The sequence below is a fragment of the Drosophila ficusphila genome, unplaced genomic scaffold (genome assembly GCF_018152265.1).
Source record: "Drosophila ficusphila isolate 14025-0441.05 unplaced genomic scaffold, ASM1815226v1 contig_198, whole genome shotgun sequence".
Classification (NCBI taxonomy): Eukaryota; Metazoa; Arthropoda; class Insecta; order Diptera; family Drosophilidae; genus Drosophila; species Drosophila ficusphila.
The window spans coordinates 498,021-518,931 of record NW_025064092.1 but is presented as its reverse complement, the minus strand read 5'-3'; the positions used below and the strand labels follow the sequence as shown (position 1 = coordinate 518,931).

Genomic DNA, 20,911 nt, shown 5'->3' with positions numbered 1-20,911 from the left:
AGTTAAATCATATACATATTACAGAACAAAGCAAATACTTTTTGGTGCAAAAAAAAGTCAAAGAAAATGTCCTAACAGACAGTAGATTTTCTAAATATTTGTGGTTGGAATTTTTGGGTTCCCCTCATTAAACCATTAATCAAGAATCCCTTCGAAAATTCAAATACGATTTGTTTTTATTAATGATATAACTTTAGGGGTACAAACGATAGTTTAGCGTAAAGGGACAGTGGGTGGGAAATGTGGTAGTAAGCCTATTTGTAGAACTCGTGCTCCTGCTCGTCCTTCTTGATGTTGTTCTTGTAGCCCTTCTCGAAGTCCTTGGCGAGGACGATGTAGCGGTTCTCGCGCACCGCGTGCATGCCCGCTTCCTGGCAGATGGCGTTGATGTCGGCGCCGGAGATCTTGTCCGGCCGCGCCACGAACTCCTCGAGGTCGACGTCCTCGCTGAGGTTCATCTTCGAGGTGATCGTGGAGAAGACGAGTCGCTTCTGTCGGCGGTCGGGCAGCGGGAACTCGATTTTACGGTCCAGACGTCCCGGACGCAGCAAGGCGGGATCCAGTGTGTCCGCCCTGTTGGTGGCCATGATCACCTTGACGTTGGTGGTCTGATCGAAGCCGTCCATCTGGTTGAGCAGCTCGAGCAGGATACGCTGCACCTCGCGATCGGCGCCCGTCTGGGCATCGAATCGCTTGGTGGCGATGGCGTCGATCTCGTCGATGAAGATGATGGCCGGCGCGTTCTCCTTGGCCAGGCGGAACACGTCGCGCACCATGCGCGGCCCCTCGCCGAGGTACTTCTGCACGAACTCCGATCCGACCACGCGGATGAACGAGGCCGTCGTGTGGTGGGCCACCGCCTTGGCCAGCATCGTCTTGCCGCATCCAGGCGGACCATACATCAGCACTCCGCGCGGCGGATCAATGCCGATCTGCTTGTACAGCTCGAAGTGGGTCAGTGGCAGCTCGACCGCCTCGCGGATCTCCTGCTTTTGCATGTCCATGCCGCCGATATCTGCGTAACTCACGTCTGGCTTCTCGTCCGGCTGCAGCATTGAGATGGAGCTGTCCGCCTCTGGCGGCAGCACGTCCACCAGGGCGTTGCTGTGCTTGTGCAAGGCCACCGAGGCGGAGGGCTTCAGCAGCTCGCGATCGATCGTGGACAGGATGCGGACGTAGTAGTTGGAGCCGGTGGTGGAGCCCACGATGCCTGTGTTCTGGTCGACGGCCTCCAGGAACTGGCCGATCACCAGCGGCACGGACTGGATGCGTTTGACCTCCTCCTGAGCGTGGAGGTACTCCTTCTTCAGGTTGCGCTGCTCATCTTTGATGTACTCCTCCTGGACCTCAATGAACTCCAGGGTCTTTTGCAGTTTCTACGGGACCGAAGGGGTTAGTTTGGCTAGCACGAAGAACTAGCTGCGCCACAACGCTTTCCTCACCTTGTAGCGCACGTACAGATCGTCGATGTCCAGCTCGTCAAGGGAACTGTGTGCATCTTTCGGCTTCAAGTCAGAGAGCTCGTCCTGCTGGCAAAAGGGAGATACATCTGTTATTACGGGGATCAGGCTCTGGAGCCCCATCTACAAACCTTCTCCGGCATCAGTACGTCCATATTGTACGGCATTGTTTCTTTCTTTCCGGCTAGCAGTGAGTTTCAGTTTAAGTTTGTTGGTTCTTTGCGAGACGAGAAAATGACTCGTCAAAAACAAGCCAGCTCTGCGGCGGGTGGCAACTCTGTTTGGGCTACCTACAATCGATAGTTGGCGAGTTCCCTATCGATGCATGAACTGTTTCGTTCGTTTACCAATCGAAAATAAAAATCTGAGGATCTGGTACTGCAAAGCGCAAGTTCTTACATGTTGTTTTGTGCTAGCAGAAACAGTAAATAAAATAAAAAACTTGTATGCATTTCATGTAAAATATTTTTTTCCCGCATGTATCAAACAGATGTTAATGCATGATATAATATAACTTTCGAATTATTTGTCTTTAAGTCATTAAAAACTATCGATAAGCTCAACATTTTTATTTCAATTGAAACGTGAATATCAACCCAAAAATGCTGGAAACATTTTAATCTTCATATTAAACAAGAGGACGTTTTCTACTGTAAAAACGGATCTATCGATAGTTGTACCAAAACATTTAGTTTAGTAGCGTTATTATTAGGAGGTAATAATTTATTTAGTAAGGTGTTAAAAAATTTCGAAACAATTCATTCAGAACTGACTAGAACATAGACTATCGATAGTTCGTGCATTTGCCTCGCGACGGTCCAACGAGACAAGTGTGTACACACTGGCAAACCCGACCATTTTGACGCGATTTCGATTTCCCATAAGAAAAAAAAAACACACATTTAACTCGGGCGCTCCTGCTGCTGTGTTGTGTGCGTGTGAACGATCCAAATATATACACACACGAGCTGGAGAACAGTGAAATCGAATTGGTGTTTATATTAGCACATAGATGGCTGATAATGCCGCCGCCGAAAAATCGTTTGGCCATCGTTAGTATCAGAACGGGAACGAGAAAGAGAGCGAGTGCGAGTACGAGTACCAGAAAGTATCGTTGTCCTGCCCCCCGCCCCTCCGCCACCGCCCCCTCTGCGCCGTACGCACGCATCGATTTGGGCTAAACGTTAGATACCTCCTAACGCAGTTGTTAGGGTGGAAAGGCCAGGGAAAAAAATAATACACTACACTGGCCACCCGATAAACTGAACAGAACTGAAACAGAAACTAAAACTGCAACTGCAATGCCGTGCGTTGGTTACTATTCGCGTGCAATCCCCTGATACGATCCGGATCCGCTCCTGGGCAGGTCCGCATTCACACTCGTAGCTCCGACATCCCAGAAACCCGGAAAAGTGCAATACATCTTAATATATGAGAAGCGAAAAACACGGAGAGACCGATCCAATTCACAAAAGTCCAAGTGGAAAGTGGTTAAACGCTAAACTATGCTATATGCCAAAACAATAACCGATAACAGATAAACCCGAGGAGTCGAGTCGAAAATGTTTATTGTATAATTTCCAATTGAGCAGGTGTGCGTGCGTGTGTGTGTGAGTAGTTTTTGTTTTTTGCGCTGCTTCTTCTTGCGGTTTATTTGTCAACAAAAAAAGCAAGAAGGGAAACGAAGGAGGAAGCAAGCAGGCGAGAGCGCAGGGTGTAATAATTTATTGTCCCCTCGCACTGCTTGCAGGAGTGGCGAAGCAGATTACTTGAGCAACGAACCGCCCGACGACCAAGTGGCATCCATATGAAGACCATGTCGCGCTTCGGCCTGCGCCGTGGCTTCAAGCTCTCGGAGGAGCAGGTCAACGGCAGCGGCAAGAATCCCACTGCAGCGACCACGCCCCTGGCCTCCGCCGCCGCTGCCCCCAATCCCCGCAAGAAGCAGCGGCAGCAACGGCAGGAGGATGCGGAGGCGCAGGAGGACCAGCCGCACGAGGACCCCGACCCGGAGGCGGAGCAGGAGCCGCTCTCGCTGATCTGCAGCCTGCCGCTGGAGCGGCTGCCCCGCCTCATGGAGAAGCTGCACCAGATGACCGAGGAGCGGGATCGGGAACGGGAGCGAGAACGAGAAAGGAAGCGGGAGCGGGACGAGGCCGCCGGACCAGGCGGAGCGGGACACTCGAAGGTCCTGTGTCTCTACTGTGATAGGAAGTTCGCCTCCGGAAAGCTGCAGGCCAAGCACGTGGACAAGTTCCACACCGAGCGGCAGGAGCGGCGCTGCAGCGGCCGCTCGACCAGCTCCAACTCCCATCCCGCCGGCGGCTTCCCCGGTTGCCAGTGGTGTGGCCAGCAGGCCACCCGCCGCCAGGCGACGCCTCCGCCGCAGATCTGCCTGCCGGCCAAGCACCTGGAGCAGCTGTTCCAGCACCTGGCCGAGCAGCATGCGGACAAGTACTTCGGCTGCCGGCCGTGCCGTCTGCGCTTCCAGGACGCCGACCACTTGGCGGGCCACCAGCGCCAGCTGCATCCCCAGCAGCACCCGGCTGCGGACCACGCCTCCAAGCCCGGCCTGATGGGCGCCGACGAGCCGGTGCTCTTCCGCCTCGGACTCACCCAGAACCGGCTGCCCAGCCATCGGAATCGCGGCCAGCGCAAGGAGGAGGAGCCGCCGCCCGCGCTGGCCACGCCCAGCGGCAAGTCGAGGAGCAGCAGCCGGGCGGCGGCTCAGCGGCAGCACCAGCAGCATCATCAGCAGCTCCAGGCGCAGCAGCAGCTGGCCAATCCGAGTGGCAGCCAGGCCCTGCAGCTGCTGGACTCCAGCCAGGCCAATCCGGATGCGGTGTTCCGGCTGCCGGCGAGCCTGGCCTGCGCCTCATCCTCGTCCTCATCCGCAGGCTCCTTCGCCGGCGCCGCCAGCTCCGCCGCGTTCGACGACAAGTTCTACCAGGATGTGGTCTTCAATGTGCGGCACAATCTGCAGAATCACCTCGACGGCCGGCTGCTCACCTCGCCGCCGGCTGCCTCATCCTCATCCGCCTCCCAGAGGCCGGACCTCATCATGCTGCACGGACCCAGCCAGATGGGAGCCGGGGGCGCCTCCTATCCCACGCTGCTCACCGCCGAGCAGTTCGGGGGAACGGGGAGCTGCTGCCGCTGGCCAAGTTCCGGCGGAGACCGCACACGAAGCACAGCTGGAAGTGGAAGTGGGACTACGTGAAGAAGTTCACCCTGATCAACGAGGGCGGGCGGCTGGTGAAGAAGCTGAAGCAGCCCAGCTCCCTCGGACTGCGGGATCTCTCCAAGCTGGACATGTGGACGCAGCTGACGATGCGCCAGAAGCACGATCTCTCGCTCCGGCTGGCCGAGGAGCACAACCAGGAGCAGCGCCGCCTGCTGGAGCAGCTCGACCTCATCCTGGACCACCGCCTCCTGCCGCACATCATCCTCGAGCAGAACGAGCAGGCGGTGATCAAGTGCGAGAACGACGAGGACGAGCCCGCTGCCCTGGACACGCATCCCGGCGACGATCTCCTCCCGCAGAGCTTCGCCGACGAGGGCTTTCTCTCGCTGCTCCAGCTGCAGCCGCGCAGCGGGAACGGCCACCGGGAGAGGGATCAGCGGGATCAGCACCACCAGGGGGAACTGGACAGGGAGCGGGATCATCTGGAGCCGGGAAGGAGCAGCAGCAGCAGGAGCCGCAGGGCCGTCGTGCTGAGCGGCGAGTGGGCGAGGCCACGCCTCTACCTGTGCATCTGCTGTGGGGCCAAGTTCGACCAGCGCAAGTCGCTGGAGGAGCACAAGACGTTCCGCCACTCGCACATCTACGCCACCCACTACGAGGTGGTGGGACGGGAGCTGCTGGCCGGGAACCTGCTGCGGCACCTCTTCATCCCGAAGCGGGCGCTGGGTCGCTTCGCCGCCGCGAGCAACTGCGTCCGGTGGCCACAGATGGCCACACTTGGATCCGGGGGGCAGCAGCAGCCGAAGCAGGAGCAGGAGCGCGTGCCGCCGGAGGAGGAGACCCGGTCGTCGGCCTCGTCGCGATCTTCGTACGAGGTGTCCACGCCCACGCCCACGTCCACGCTCTCCGGGCTGGAGCAGCAGCAGGCGGGGATCACCTCCTCCTCCTCCGCGTCGTCGTCCTCCTGCTCGCCCAGCTCCTCGTCCGCCAGCTCCACCCTGATGTCCACCGCCCCCACCGCGATGTCGTCGCACTCGGCCTCCTGCACCTCCTCCTCGGCGGTGACCACCATGCTCTCCGCATCCGCCTCCTCCGCATCCGCATCCGCATCTGGCTCCTCATCCGCTCCATCGAGCTGCACAAAGTGCGGCCGCAAGTGCAGCGGCCTCATGGATCTCTACCGGCACATGCTGGACTGCTCCGGCGACTACGTGTGGTCGCTGGCCAAGAAGCGCAAGTACCGTTACTACTGCGGCACCAAGAAGCGGCGCGCCTTCTCCAAGAAGCCGCTCAAGCAGCTCTCCGCCCGCAAGAAGGAGAAGCTGGAGGTGGAGGAGGGCGAGGGCGAGGGCGACGGCGACGGCGATGGCGAGGGTGAGGGAGAAGGAGAGGGCGAGGCGGAGGGCGAGGAGAGCGGCTCCAGCTCCTCCAAGCTGAAGAACTCGCCGCGCCAGAGGCCCAGCGACGGTGGGTTCACCCCTGAGGATTACCCCTACCCCAATCACCTAATGATAATCTTTTCTTGCAGCGGAGTCCATTCGCAAGATGCTGGAGAACCTGCCCGCGAAGCGCATCTGCAAGAAGATCTTCCCGGTGGACAACAAGGCGAAGCGCAAGGCGAAGAACAAGGCGAAGGCCAAGTCGATGGCCAAGTCGCTGGCCAAGTCGCTGGTGAAGGCCAAGTCCAAGTCCAAGAAGCAGCAGCGCAGCAGCACCAAGCGGATCTACAACCAGCACCTGCTGCGCACCACGCGCTCCCGCTCGCGCTCCTCGGTGGTGGCCACCGGTTCCTCATCGGCGGCCAACCAACAGCAGCGCAGTCGCCGCAAGCAGAAGCAGCAGCAGCAGCAACAACAACAGAAGCAGCAGCAGCAGAAACCCAAGCTGGACAAACCGAAATCCCCGCCAGAACCGCCGGCTACTGTCGAGCAGGAACCACTGCCGGCCAAAGTGGAGGTGGCCGCCAAGCCAGCAGCACCCTCATCCACATCCACATCCACAGTCACTGCCAAGTCACGATCTCCCGCTGAGGAAAGACCTTCCCTGCGGCTGGAGCTGCCCCCCAGTCAGCCGGATGCAGCTGCTCCGCCCGCCGGGTCCGCTGTCCAGGAAGCGGAGCCCGCCTCGCCCACTCCCAGCAAGCAGCTGATGCCCACGCCGCCCACCACACCTGCACCGGCCACCAAATCCCCGCCAGTCGCGGCCGCCGCAGCGACGCCCTTCTCCGCCAGCACTCGCCTGGCGTCGACTCCCAGCTCGGGGGGAGTGAAGCGGAGCAAGCGGATCAGCGACTGCATCGCCATGCTCACCGGCAAGCTGGAGGAGAAGCTCAAGACGGAGCAGGTGCCTCCGTCTCCTGCGCCGCCGGAAAAGGACAAGGAGAAGGGAAGGGAGCGCGAGAAGCCAGTGGAGAGTCCTGCTGCGCTGCCACCGTCGCGCATTCCGGCGGAGAAGGAGGTTCCGCCGGAGATTCCGGAGAAGGAGCGCGTGCAGCCAAAGACTCCCAAACGGAAGGCTGTTTCCCGCCGGATCATCAAGGTGGACGCCACGCTGGAGGTGCCTCCCGCGGCGGAATCGATGCCAGCGAGGAAGCCACCGGTGGAGCTCCAAGAAGCGGTTCCATCGGTTCCAGTGGCTGCACTTCCTCCGCCGCTGGCCACTTCGATGCCAACTCCTGCTGTGGTTCCTCCTGCTCCTCCCGCTTTCAGCAGCTGTGTGCCCGCTCCTCCGTTGCCAGTGGTGACACCTCCTCCGGCTCCTCCATCGCTTGCTGCTCCTCTGCCGCCAGTGGCTGCACTGGCTCAGCCGCCGCCAGTGGCGACCATCACCCATCCGCCGCCGCCGAGGCGCACGCCCACCAAGGCGGCGGCCAAGCAGATGGCCGCTCCGCCTCCACCGAAACCCGCCTCCTTGGCCGCCCTCAAGCAGTATCCTCCGCCGCTGGAAGCGCCACTGGCTGCACTGGTTCCCCCGCTTCCCAATTCCGCTGGAGCACCCGTTCCGCTCGCCCTGCCCGTGGGAATGCCCCTGGGAATGCCGGGGATGCCAGTTCCAGTCCCCGTTCCCGTGAACATGCTGCCCAAGATGCCTCTCTACCTGCCGCAGCTGCAGCAGGCGAATCCCGGCCAGAACCCGGCGCCCCCAGCCATGTTCGTGATGGAGCACCAGCCGCTGAACCTCACCAGCCAGCGAGGAGTGCTCCCGAAGCCCCTGATCGGAGGCGCCACTGGGGATCCCGGCCTGGTGGGGATGCCGCCGCACCATCGCTCGGGAGGATTGCCCGCCAGGAGGCAGACGATCTGCGGCTTCGAGGCGCGCAACCTGATCGCACTGGAGATGGACATGGAGCCACTGGATCTCTCGAAGAAGTCGAGCAGGAAACCCTCGCCGGTTCCTCCGATGAGGATGCAGCCCATCCCGGAGCTGCCCCTCCACGGCTCCATGGTGTCCATGCAACTGGTACCCGGAACGGGAGCGGGAGCTGCAGTTCTTCCACCTCCACCTCCACCTCCGTCGCAGCATCCAGGTGGTGCTCCTGCCCCTGCTCCCGCTCCCGGACAGCTGGCCATGCCCGCAGGGGTCCCATCGCACTACTACTCCAACCTGGACCTGCTGAAGATCCCGCAGGTGCGCAATCCCGGCAATCCCGCCGTGGTAGTGCCCCCGGGAGGAGCTCCGCCGGTCTCCGTGCCCGTCGCTCCGGCAGTGGTGACGCCCCTGCATCCCGTCAAGAGTTCGGGTGGGAAGAAGCGCTCGCTGGAGGGAACCGGTGGCTCCAAGAAGGAGCACGGCAAGGGGCAGTCCAAGGCGTGTCCGCGGATGGACGAGGTGGTGAACAACCACATCGACGACGCCATCAACTCGGTGATCCTGGCTGTCCAGGCGAGTCTTCCCGACGACGACGAGGAGGAGGAGAAGGAGCTGGCCAAAAAGGAGAAGGAGAAGCTGGAGGAGGCACTGGCCAAGCCGACGACCACGAATTGCCTCCTGGCACTGCAACCCTCGACGGGATTGCCCCAAGCTGGACAAGTGGAGAGATCCCAACCAGCAAATGCTGTTCCCGCTGTGGGGGCAGCTGCTCCTCCTGCTCCTCCACCAGCAGTGGCTGCTCCTCCTCCAGCAGGTGCTCCTCCTCCAGCAGGTGCTCCTCCTGCTGCAGTTACTCCTGCTCCCGCCAAGAATCTGGCGCCGAAGAAGCGCTCCATGCGCTCGCGAACCATCGACTGCCGCTCCGCTTTGATCTCCCTGGAGGAGAACCTCCTCCCAGTGGCTCCCATCCTGCCGCACTGCATCATCCCGCTCCCGGTGAATGGCGAAGCCAAGGGGGAGATGCTCCCCTATCCTCATGGAGTTCCCGCTCCGGTGGAAGCTCCTCCTGCAGTGGCGCATCTTCCAGTGGTGGCTCCCATCCAAAGGAATCCCGTCAAGGAGAAGAAGCCTCGGGAAGTCACTCCACCACCGCCAAGTGATCCAAGGCCCATTGTTGCACAGGCCACACCCGTGGTCACTCCTCCTCCGCCAGTTGTGGAACTCGAATCCCCGGAGTCACCCGATCCCGAACCGGTTGGCCAGGCTCCTCCTCCTCCTCCAGAGGATTCAGCTCTCGCTCCCGTGCCCGTTCCCGTATCCGTGATCTCGGTGGCTCCGGCTCTGCCGGCCACTCCTCGGATGGCCACGCCCCCGCCCACCACGGAGACGAACTGCAGCTCGCTGCTGGAGGAGCACAGCAGCAACCTAAACAACAACACCTCCTCGGGCTTCCACAGCCTGGCGCAGTCGGAGCAGCCGACTCCGGCCGCCAGTGCTCCTCCGGAGGAACCCACTCCCGCTCCAACCCCAAAGGAAGAGGAGGCGCAGAAGAAGCAGCCGGAGCAGCAGGAGGAGGAGCTGCTGCCCGCCAAGAAGAAGCAGCGACGCCGCCGGAAGAACGAGCTGGCGGCCATCGTGGCGGACCAGCTCCTGGAGAGCTTCAAGATCGACAACGCGCGCCGGGACAACCTGAAGAAGCTGGAGAACCTGGCGTACGAGAAGAGCGAGGACCTGCTGCTCACCGGGATGCTCCTGATGTCCAGCACCAAGCGGAACGCCGCTCTGGGCACCTCCTCCTCCGCCGGAGCCGCCAAGCTGGCGAAGAAGGAGGCGGACGTGGATCCTCCGCCTAATCCTCCAGTGCGCGGCAGACCGAAGCGTCGCCAGAGTTGCTACTACCGCAGGGGTAAGGCGGGCGGAGGAGGAGGTGGGGGAGGCGGAGGAGCAGGTGGCAAGGCCACCAACGAGAACATCAGCCTGCTGAAATCCTCGCTGGAATCCTTCTCCATCGGGATCGAGAAGCAGCTGCTGGCGAAGGAGGCGCGCGAGGCGAAGGAATCGCAGCCTGCGGGATCCACCAGCCAACCACCTGTCGGCTCCATCCTGCGTCCCAGCATCCTGAGCAGCGCCGTGTCCCGGGATCCGGGGATCCAACAGCAGAACCAGCAGAATCAGCAGAAGCAAAAGCCGGAGAAGCTGGAGAAGATGGAGCAGAACCTTCCGCCGGCGGCGGCCACCTTCAGCCGCGATCCCCGCCTGAACAAGAACATCCACAAGGAGCAGCCGGAGCTCAGGGATCCACCCAAGGCGCCGTCCTCCGCAGCAGCAGGAGGAGCGGGCGGAGGAGGAGGAGCAGCTGCGAACGAGAACGCCGAGGAGGAGGACAACTACCTCACGGAGATCGCGAAGAACGTGAACGAGAAGATCATGTCGGCCACCACCAACGAGGACTTCGAGTTCGCCCACGACGCCTTCGACGGGGAGACGGGCGATCCCGACCGGGACCAGGACCAGGAGCACGACCAGGACGCGGACCACGACCAGGACAAGTACTACCGCCCGCCCACCTCCATGAGTGTGCGGAGTGCTCCGAACCTCAATGACGAGCACTCCAACTTCGGCTCCATGTGCGACGACAACACCAACACCGAGGTGATGGACATGGACCTGGACGACGAGATGAGCGTCTACACCAGCTACTCCCAGGATCTGGGAAGAGGAGGACGCGGGCGAAGGAGACGCCGCCGGAGGAGCGTGCTCCTCACCCGGCGACCCAAGAAGCGGACGCAGCGCAGCGAACTGGATGCGGAGAAGTACGGATGCCAGCTGTGCGGGAAGAGCTTCTTCACCGCCACCTCGCTGTCCAAGCACAACATGACCCTGGCCCACGTGTCCCGGCTGTCCGCCCAGGAGTACCTGCAGTCCCAGACGGCGCCCTCAAGTCCGCAGGATGTCCGCGAACCGGAGGCGGAGCCAGTGGTGGAGCAGCATAACCAGCATCCCCACCAGCATCATCAGCATTCCCATGCGCAGGAGGAGCCAGTGGAGCAGCCACCACCAGCTGTTGCACAGCAAATGAGAGCCTCGGTGCTGATGCTTCCCACGCAGATGGGCCACCAGGAGAGGGAAAGGGATCGAGAACGGGAAAGGGATCGAGAACGGGAAAGAGAGCGCGAGCTGATCAGGATTCAGGAGCAGGAGAGAAGCCACCTCTTGATGGAGCAGCACCACCATCAGTTGCAGCAGCAGCAGCAGCAGGAGCAAGTGCACCACGTGATCACGGAGGCCAGCCTGCGGCTCCATGACAACCAGCACAGTCCCTCGGCGCCAACGGGATCCCGACTCAACCTCAATCCCGACGAGCGGCTCTTCTACGAGTGCTGCAACATCCTCAAGAGCGCCGAGACGCCGCGTCCGCTTCCCTGCGGCGGAGGAGGAGGAGGTGGAGGAGCAGGTCCCGCCGCCACCTCGGTGATCGTGACGGCGGGCAGGAAACAGCCGCCTCCTCCGCCGGCGTCTCCTTCGCCGTCGCGCTCCTCCTCGCTGCCGCCGCCGGCGTCGCCGTCGCCCACTCCGTCTCTTCCGCCGCCCGCATCCCCGTCGCTCTCCCTTCCCCCGCCGGCCTCGCCATCGCCCTCTCCCTCGCCTCCACCGCGAGGGGAGCCACCTGCCCCGGCCCTCCATCCGCACGGCCACCAGCCGCACCACCAGCAGCACCACCAGCACGCCCATTCCCACGGCAATCCCGGCCAGCAACCTGCGCCGGCGCCCGCCGTCTGCCACCAGCCGGTCATCCAGCAGCTGTTCCGCAACCCGCCCGCCGTGGCGCCCACCACCACGCCCACGTAAGTCGCTCTCCATGCTTTAGGTGTTCATTCATTACTCGGAGTTATCTCAAGTAGTTGAGTTGTAAGTCATAGGAAGAAGATTCTTTGACCTTTAACCTCTTTGACAAAAGGATAAGCGAGGATAAATAGATATCCAGATTGCTTTCCATTTAATAGAAATCCACTTCAGAAATATCTCAAGAAATTATAAAAGAGGTTTTTTTTACGTTAATTAGAATAGAACAGAATTTAAAAGAATTCCATTTCAGAATTATCCCAAGAAATTATAAACAATTTGCTTCTATATAACATCAATTAACTGAAGGATCGTCGGGGATACAAACATAATCCGACTTGCTTTCAATTTAACAAGGAAGGAAGCTTCTCTTGCAGTTAGAACTTAGTTCCAAAAAAGTTTTCCTTTCGTTAGTTTTAAATTTGTTAGGATGGTTTTTCTTTTAATTTTGTTCAAGTTCTAAGATCTTTCCTATGGGATATCATATAGTACCATCTTCCCATTCTAACGAAATTTATTTCTTAGTTCAAGAGTTCTGTAAAAACCCAATATTCCTAGGTGTTACATTTTGTGTTCATTACTTTTATAAAGATATAATATTTCGATCATGCCAATGGCAGCTATAAAATATAATCACATGCATTTTTTCCAATTTCTGGAGTTGTTAATAATAATGTAATAATAATATTCCATTTGTTACAATAATTATATCTTAGAAAATGATTTATCTAAAGATCGGTCTAAAATTTCATAGCTATCATAAAAATGAGGATTTGAATGGAAAACTCAACAAAACTAAAGAGATTCTAGTAATACCTTATATCGCTGATATCGCTGGGATTCAATTAGCATTTGAAATAAATCTTGTACATATATAATATAATGAGTCTAGTCCTTTAATACTGCAAGACAGATTTATTTTGTTTTTTCAATACTGTTAAAACTTACGTTTTAAACCTACATAGTGGCGGAAATAAAGATTGGACATTTCAATTGGAATTGGAAATACAAATAGGAGTGTTGCGTAAATAAATAACCTCTTTGATTACTGTTCCTAATCTCCAAACTCCAATTTTTATTTGTCACTATATGTTCCCTTATCATTTTGCTAACTTGTTTTTAAATATTAATAGATATATTTAATCTTTAAGAAATTAAACACACCTTGTTCTTAACTACATAATAGCTAATCTCCAAACTCCAATTTTTATTTATCATTGTAAGTTCTCCTATCATTGTGCTAACTAAATATTCAATATTAATGGATATATTTTATATGTATTTCTATAAGATACGATATATTTCTTTAGAATATTTTGAACCCACTTTGTTCTTAAGTACATAATAACTAATCTCCAATCTCCAATTTTTATTTACCACTACATGTTCTCTTATCATTGTGTTTACTAAATATTAAATAATAATAGATGTATTTAATATTTATTTCTATAGGTTATTATATATTTATTTAAGAAATTGAACCCACCTTGTTCCTAACTAATAACTAATCTCCAAGCTTGTTTTAATTTTTATGTATCACTATATGTATGTTCCCATATCATTTTGCTAACTAAATATTAAATACGTACTTATTAATATATATAGAGATATATTTACTCTTTAAGAAATTGAACCCACCTTGTTCCTAGCTACATTCCAACTAATCTCCAACTGAATTGCAGGAATCACAACCGGCTGTCGCCCAGTTACTCGGCGGTGTCGCAGTTCTCGGGGACGACGACGACCTCCCGCTTCAAGACGAAGGCCGCGATGAAGGGCTACGAGAACGTGAACCTGCAGCTGGACATGCTGGAGCTGGCCAAGGCCGGCGGACGCGGCGTCTGCAAGCTGACGGAGCTGGCGGACATTGCGCTCGGCAGCGAGAAGCCCGGCGGCGACTTCCTGCCCCACCTGCCCGCCACTGCTCCGCCGTCCACGGCTCCATCCGCGGTTCCAGCGATGCAGCCGGCCATCCAGCAGACGCCCACGGCCACGCCCACTCCGACGCCGACGGGAACGCCCACGGTGACGCCGACGGGAGCGCTGGAGCAGCAGCAGAGCTCCACATCCTCGAAGACGATCATGCACGCGTCGCTGATCAAGGCGGCGGCCGGAGTGGCCAGCTCGGCCACCCTGCCGCCCTCCTCCGGACGGATCATCATCCCCGACCGGCCGTTCAAGAACATCGGGCTGGAGGAGAAGGCGCCCATCACCTTCCAGAAGCCGAAGACGTGCGTCAACCTCCTCCAGGAGCAGGACAACAACAGCGTCTCCACGGCCAGCTACTCGGACCGCGATGACTACGACTTCGGAACGCTGAGCTGCGACGGCGACGTGGAGCAGGAGGCGGAACCGGAGGCCCGGGTCGCGGCTCCAGTTGCCGGACGAGAGCCGCCGGCGCAGGCAGTCGGACGAGCGGTGTCCACCTCCAGCTCGTCGTCGTCCTCCTCCTCGTCGGCGGAGAACAGCAGGAGCCGTCGGAGCAGCCGGAGCAGCAGCAGCAGCTCCAGCCGCGCCACCGCCAAGACCTTCGAGAACAAGTCCCTGATCATGGGCAGGATCTTCAAGCACGCGAGCAGCGCCAAGGCCACCCCGGTGGTGGCCACCTCGGCGGCCCTCCTCCCGGGTCCCAGTGCCGTGCCCGGTCTGGCCAAGATCAAGGCGCTGCCCAAGAACCAGGCCAATCTCGACCAGATCTTCGACGAGCTGCGTGGTGGTGGCGGCGGACAGGCCAAGGCGTCGGACATGGAGGCTCCTCCGTCGGATAACTGGTTGCACCAGCAGCACCACCAGCAGCAGCAGCACCAACACCACCACCACCACCACCATCATCACCACCAGCACCACCAGGCGGAGCCCATGGCGGCGCCAGCTGCTCCGGCAGCTCCAGCGGCCATGCCGGCACCCAGTGCTCTTCCCCCGGGAAGGAAGACCAAGAACTCCACGGCGAATCCCGCCAAGAAATCAACCAAGGCGGCGCAACCGCAACCCCAGGCGAAACCGAAACCGAAGACCAAGTCGAAGGCGGCCACCGTTCCAGTGGCCAAGCAAACCCAAGTCCAATCCCAAGTCCAAGCCACCTCCTCCGCCTCCGCCTCCTCATCCGGCCGGAAGCCCCGCAAGGATCTGAGCAAGCTGCAGTCGGAGCTGGGCATGAGCCACGAGGAGATCGAGCAGCTGATCGACGAGGGGCAGCGCAAGTCGAAGCGCCGCTGCGCCACCAACCGGCCCAAGAAGCTGGTGGAGACGTGGAGCTCCGACGAGTACGAGGAGTTCCTCTCCACCAAGGACATCATCGCCCTGATTGCGCAGAAGGAGCAGCAGGAGCAGCGGCGCAAGCGCAAGACCAGCGAGGCGGCCAGCGCCGCCCAGCCAGTGGAGCCAGTTGCTCCGCCGGTGGTGGCCACTCGGAAGGCGGCCGCGCTGCAGGCCACTCCTGCCAAGCGGAGGAGTCGCGCCAACGAGAAGAACAAGCAGCAGCCGCCGCCGGCGGAAGTGGAGCCACCGAAGCCGCGGGCCAGGCAAAGGAATCAGCCGGCTGCTGCAGCTCCACCTCCACCTCCTGCTGCTCCTGTGGCCAGTGCTGCGCCGCCAGAAGTGGTGGACCCACCACCACCTGCCAGGGGAAAGTCCAAGGCGACACCGAAGGGCGGAGCTTCCGCCACAAAAGCGAACAACAATCGCAAGAAGCGCGCGAGCGAAAAGCAGAAGATGCAGCAAAAGCAGCAGGAGGAGGAGCAGGAGGAGCGGGCGGAGGAGCTGGCCGAGGTGGAGCCACCGGCCAGGACGCGCAGCTCCAGGCAGCAGCCGAGGAGCCGGGCCCTGGAGCCGGTGCAACAGTCCGAGCAACCAGCGGTGGCCACCAATCTGCAGGAGATTCCGAGGGAGCGGAGCAAGGCGCGCCACAGCAACTCGCAGCAGCTGCACCCCAGGAGCAGCTCCGTGGCCACCACCAGCAGCACCACCAACACCACCACCACCACCACCACCAACACCCACAACACCCACACCACCCACAACACGAACAACAACAACAACAGCAGCAGCAGCAACAAGAATCTGAAGGCCAAGCGGAGATCGCAGGCGAATCGACAGTCGCCGGCGAGGAGGAAGCGACCGGCCAGCGAGAAGCAGCTGTACTACTGGAGCAGCTCCAGCGACGACGAGTTCGGGCGGCTGGACGACGACGAGGGCGAGGAGGAGGCGGCCGACGCGGCATCATCCCGTCCCGGAGGTGGAGGTGGAGGAGGAGGAGGAGGTGGAGGAGCTGGGGGCGGCGGGGAGCAGCGGGACGGCGGCGGGGAGCGGCTGACGGAGGCGGTGCGGGACGAGGAGGCGGAGACCACCCCGTCGCCCGGGAAGCACTTCGAGGAGAACGAGCCGTACCAGAAGCACGGCTGGATCGTGGGCGACTCGCACAAGAAGCTGGTCAAGCTGCTGGCCATCGCCAAGGGCAGCAAGAAGGTGGACAACTGCGGCGTCAAGCGGCGCACGCCCAAGCGCAAGTGCTAGTGGTTGGACAAGGACAAGCAACAGGAGTAGGAATAGGAACAGGAGGAGCAGAAGGAGCAGGAGCAGGAGCAGAAGCAACCTGATCCCGACCAGTCATAGCCATAGGCCTCGATAGGCGGAGTCGGCGCGGGCAGCCGACGGACGACCCATCGCCGCCATCTCGGTCACACACGTACTGCCATTGTGTCATCATCGTTGATCGTTAACGCCGGCGCCAGGAGGATGGGATGGGATGGAGGAGGATTCACCCATCTGTGGGCTAGAATACATATAGATTTGGACAGGGGATCGATCCAGAGATGGAGATGGGCCTCCTGGCGCACTGGCCACATTAACCGTATGCGGAGTATATGCAAACATACTTTTCTTTTCTTTAAACATCTAAGCGTTACATTATTTAGGTTTTTTTTTATTAAATGTATTTATAATTAATAAACAAAACGAAACAAAAAAGCGAAAAAGCAACAAATATAAATTTGAGCACAACAATTAAATCAAATGTTGATTTTTCTGATAAAACTAGCAGGATGAACCCCTTAAATCCATTATGGAATCATTTAATTGATCAACAGCCATAATTTCCTCAATTTAACTTCTGTGTTTTTATTTTATATTTTACAACTAACGGTATCTTTACATATATAACATGTAAAAAAAAAATAGAGTTAAGGAATAGTTAAAAAAAACGTAGAACACGATGGAGGAAGCGGCGACTCTGGACGATGGAACGCAGCGAACGCAGGAGTCTCGGCGAGCTCACATCCAAGGGATCCATTTGTGATTGTGGTTGTGGTTGTGCTGATGATGCTGCTGCTTTTGCCAAAGGATAAATGCGAAGCAAAGCGAGTTTCCATCAAGGATTAGAATGTGTGTGAGTGGGAGCGCGTAGTCAGAAGGGAGGTGTGCATCTGGATCTGCTGGATGCACCGACGTGAGAGATATTGGTGGTCTCGCCTCGACTGGATGATACTGGTTCCTGCTGATCTGCGTTCGCTGTGGTTCCTTCTTTTCGTGTGCATCGTCGTCGCTCCGCATCATGGCTTAAACATTAGGCTGGTACTCTCTCTGCTCTGCGGTGGTGGCTTACATCATGCCACCCATGCCGCCCATGCCTCCCATGCCGCCCATTCCACCCATGCCGGGCATTCCGGGGGCGCCGTCTTCCTTGGGGATCTCGGTGACCACAGCCTCGGCGGTGGTCAGCAGGGAGGCCACTCCAGAGGCGTCCGTGATGGCGGTGCGCACCACCTTGGTGGGATCGATGATGCCCTTCTCGATCAGGTTGCCGTACTCGCCCTTCAGCGCATCGTAGCCGAAGTCCCCGGACTGGGTCTCCACCTTGGCCACCACCATGGCGCCATCCACTCCAGCGTTCTTGGCGATGGTCATGCAGGGCATGCGCAGGGCACGGCGCACGATCTCCACACCGAGGTTCTACCAAAGGAAGGGGGAAGAGCTTAGTAAAGACTCCTAGGAAACTGGGTATAGGTGACCTCACCTGATCCTCGTTGCTGGTCTTCACAGCCTCCAGCTTCTCGATGCAGCGCAGCAGAGCGGTGCCGCCACCGGGAACGATGCCCTCTTCGACGGCGGCGCGGGTGGCGTTCAGGGCGTCGTGGACGCGGTCCTTCTTCTCGTTGACCTCCACCTCGCTGGAGCCGCCGACGCGGAGCAGAGCCACGCCGGAGGCGAGACGAGCCAGACGCTCCTGCAGCTTCTCCTTCTCGTACTCGGAGGTGGTGTCCTCGATCTGGTCCTTGATCTGGTTGGCGCGACGGAGGACGTCCTCCTTCTTGCCTTTGCCCTTCAGCAGCAGGGTGTCGTCCTTGGTGATCACCACCTCGCCCACCTGGCCCAAGTCGCTGACCTTCACGTCCTCCAGCTTGACGAGATCGGCGTCGTCGCCGAAGACAATGCCGCCGGAGGCGATGGCCATGTCGGTGAGGGTGCTCTTGCGGTTGTCCCCGAAGCCGGGCGCCTTGACGGCGGCCACCTGGAGGCCGATCTTGAGGCGGTTCACCACCAGGGTGCTCAGGGCCTCGCCGTCGATGTCCTCGGCGATGATCACCAGCGGCTTGCGCTGCGCATTGGCCAGCTCGAGGGCGGGAATGATGCTCTGCACCGAGGAGATCTTCTTCTCGGAGAGCAGGAGCAGTGCGTCCTGGAACTCCACCTTGGCGCCCTTCGACGAGTTGATGAAGTACGGCGAGATGTAGCCGCGATCGAACTTCATGCCCTCGATCACCTCCAGCTCGTCGTTGAGGGTCTTGCCGTCCTTGACGGTGATGACGCCGTCGCGTCCAACCTTCTTCATGGCCTCGCTGATCAGGTTGCCGATGGCCTGGTCGCCGTTGGCCGAGATGGTGGCCACCTGGGCGATCTCCTCCGGTGTGCTAACCGGGCGCGACATGCTCTTCAGGTTGTCCTTGACGGTCTCAACGGCCAGCATGACGCCGCGTCGGATCTCGACGGGATTGGCGCCCTTCGAGATCTTCTCGAATCCCTCCTTGGCGATGGCGCGGGCCAGAACGGTGGCGGTGGTGGTGCCGTCGCCGGCCTCCTCGTTCGTGTTGTTGGCCACATCCTGGACCAGCTTGGCGCCGATGTTCTGGAACTTGTCCTTCAGCTCGATCGACTTGGCCACGGTCACGCCGTCCTTGGTGATCTTCGGCGAGCCCCACGACTGCTCGATGATCACGTTGCGGCCCTTGGGGCCCATGGTCACCGCCACGGCATCGGCCAGCACATCGACGCCCTGGAGCATCATGGCGCGCACCTCGGGACCGAACCGGACGTCCTTGGCGTAGCCGCGCATCGCCAGCTGGCGGCTGACGGAGGTGCGAGCAAGCGAAACTGGCAAGCGGAACATCTGCGGATGAGAGAAGGGAATCGGAGAATGTGTGAGTGCCGAGTCTGGTTGGGATCGGGGGATCAGGGGATTCGGATTCGGAGCACGTGCTCCCCCAAGAAGCGTTGTCTCCGCAATGTTTACCGCGTCTCCTCTCTTCTCAGCTGATAAGTTGATAAGCAAGCGGTTGGATCGGATCGACTCAAGCGGGTCTGTACTTTGACCCTACTGGATGTACAATTTTATTTTGGAATTTCAAGCCGGTTGGAGCCAACGAACGGAGTTCAGCACACAAACTGATCGGTTGTTCAGTGAAGTACTGACGACACAAAGTGACATTAAACTCAAGACTAAACATTTCTCTTGACTTACTATTCAGATTTCAGATTTGTTTGTTTAAATGATTTAAAATTAACAAATTAAGATACATATGTGTAGCAATTCTGAGGGAAACCGAATCTTATGAAACGAAGGTATTACGTTTTTCGGAGCATAAAACAAATTATGGATTATGGATTATGGATATTATCAACATGACCAACTAGCACGTGGAAAATGTAAAATTGAAGTTCTATTGAAAATACAATATTTAATGTATAAATTTTTATATTTATTTATATAGAATATGTTTTGAATTTTTAGTATTTTCACAAAGCAAAAGCTAATGACATCACTTTTGGAAATTACATAAGTCCAGTTGGAATCTCATCATTCTCATCTTAAAGGCAATATTTTACCATTTATAAAAGAAAATGAAAAGGTTGTGTTCATACTAAAACCCAAATTGTAAACACCTAAATAATTAGGTAATTAGATAAAACAATTATCAAATCCATTCTTATAAGCAAGGAATATTCCAAACGTTACAGAATTCAATACTTTTATAGAGATGAGGTTTGAACAGCTTTTCACAATATAAATTTAATTACAAAAACATGATGTATAATTACAAAAAACATGATGTATAATTACAAAAAACATGATGTTTTACACCCGGTGGATAATGCTCCTATTTTTTATTTCAAAAACCTAATCTTTTTATCAGCGATGTTTTACTGTGCCGGTCGGGCCCCCTTCCAGCCCCCCTGGACTGGAACGTTGGCAACAACAAAGACATCTCGGCACCGAGCGTTCCAGAAGAAATGATTTATGTAACCACTTGGGGGAAAATAGATACACCCAAATCTGAGGGCCTGTTACCCAATAAGAACAAGATTTCCCGGGAAGAGGAAGAGCAGCAGCACATGCAATGCCGCTGATAAATGTGAAATTACTCAAGATTGCCGGCAAGCAGTGAAAAACATGTGCGCTCTTCGTTGGAAACTTTTCCCTATTTTCCAGTGTGCGTTTGGCTACGTGTGCGTTTGTGTACGAGTTGCATTAACGGAAATTAGGAATTAATAAGTTAATCGCTTGCAGACATAACTTACTTTCCACTGATTAACGGGTGGAACTTTCTGGAAACACGATTTGCCGGCTATCTGCCAGATTGGACGTTCTTATATAATCGCCAAACGCACACACTCGCACAACTCGAATTGCAGGTGGAAAACCGCGAACTGGAAATTGGTTGTGAAGGAATTGTAGACTTACTGTGAATAAAACTGGTACTGCGAAGTATTGACAAGACAGTTAAACGAATGCTTCCGATTCTTTTTGACGTGAAACAACAAGGCTCACTTCACTTCACTTGCTTCGAAATGTGCGCACAGGGTCGAAATACCTAACCTTATAGTGTGGCTGCAATTAAACGAT

At 57.0% G+C, this 20,911-nt stretch overlaps 3 protein-coding genes across 4 annotated transcripts; 1 reads left to right on the top strand and 2 right to left on the bottom strand.

The window, feature by feature from the left end:
* Nucleotides 1-158: 158 nt before the first annotated feature.
* On the bottom strand, nucleotides 159-1,739 carry LOC108091167 (26S proteasome regulatory subunit 6B). 2 transcript variants are annotated; one of them, XM_017190206.2, is made up of 3 exons: nucleotides 1,592-1,739; nucleotides 1,443-1,529; nucleotides 159-1,376 (listed from the first exon to the last, which is right to left on the bottom strand). In XM_017190206.2, the coding sequence occupies exons 1-3, from the start codon at nucleotides 1,625-1,627 to the stop codon at nucleotides 255-257; spliced, it is 1,245 nt and encodes a 414-aa protein (XP_017045695.1). In that variant the 5' UTR covers nucleotides 1,628-1,739; the 3' UTR covers nucleotides 159-254. The 2 variants fall into 2 exon arrangements, with proteins under 2 accessions (XP_017045695.1, XP_017045696.1); XM_017190207.2 differs by having other exon boundaries at nucleotides 1,443-1,526; nucleotides 1,592-1,738.
* A 436-nt stretch (nucleotides 1,740-2,175) lies between these two features.
* LOC108091163 lies at nucleotides 2,176-16,776 on the top strand. The gene is given in 4 exon segments (XM_017190203.2): nucleotides 2,176-4,597; nucleotides 4,600-6,111; nucleotides 6,173-11,798; nucleotides 13,479-16,776. Coding segments are annotated over 4 exon segments (11,298 nt in total). The 5' UTR covers nucleotides 2,176-3,267; the 3' UTR covers nucleotides 16,309-16,776.
* Nucleotides 16,777-16,886: 110 nt separating this feature from the next.
* On the bottom strand, nucleotides 16,887-20,898 carry LOC108091166 (heat shock protein 60A). The gene is made up of 3 exons (XM_017190205.2): nucleotides 20,750-20,898; nucleotides 17,807-19,177; nucleotides 16,887-17,742 (listed from the first exon to the last, which is right to left on the bottom strand). The coding sequence occupies exons 2-3, from the start codon at nucleotides 19,175-19,177 to the stop codon at nucleotides 17,392-17,394; spliced, it is 1,722 nt and encodes a 573-aa protein (XP_017045694.1). The 5' UTR covers nucleotides 20,750-20,898; the 3' UTR covers nucleotides 16,887-17,391.
* Nucleotides 20,899-20,911: the final 13 nt, after the last annotated feature.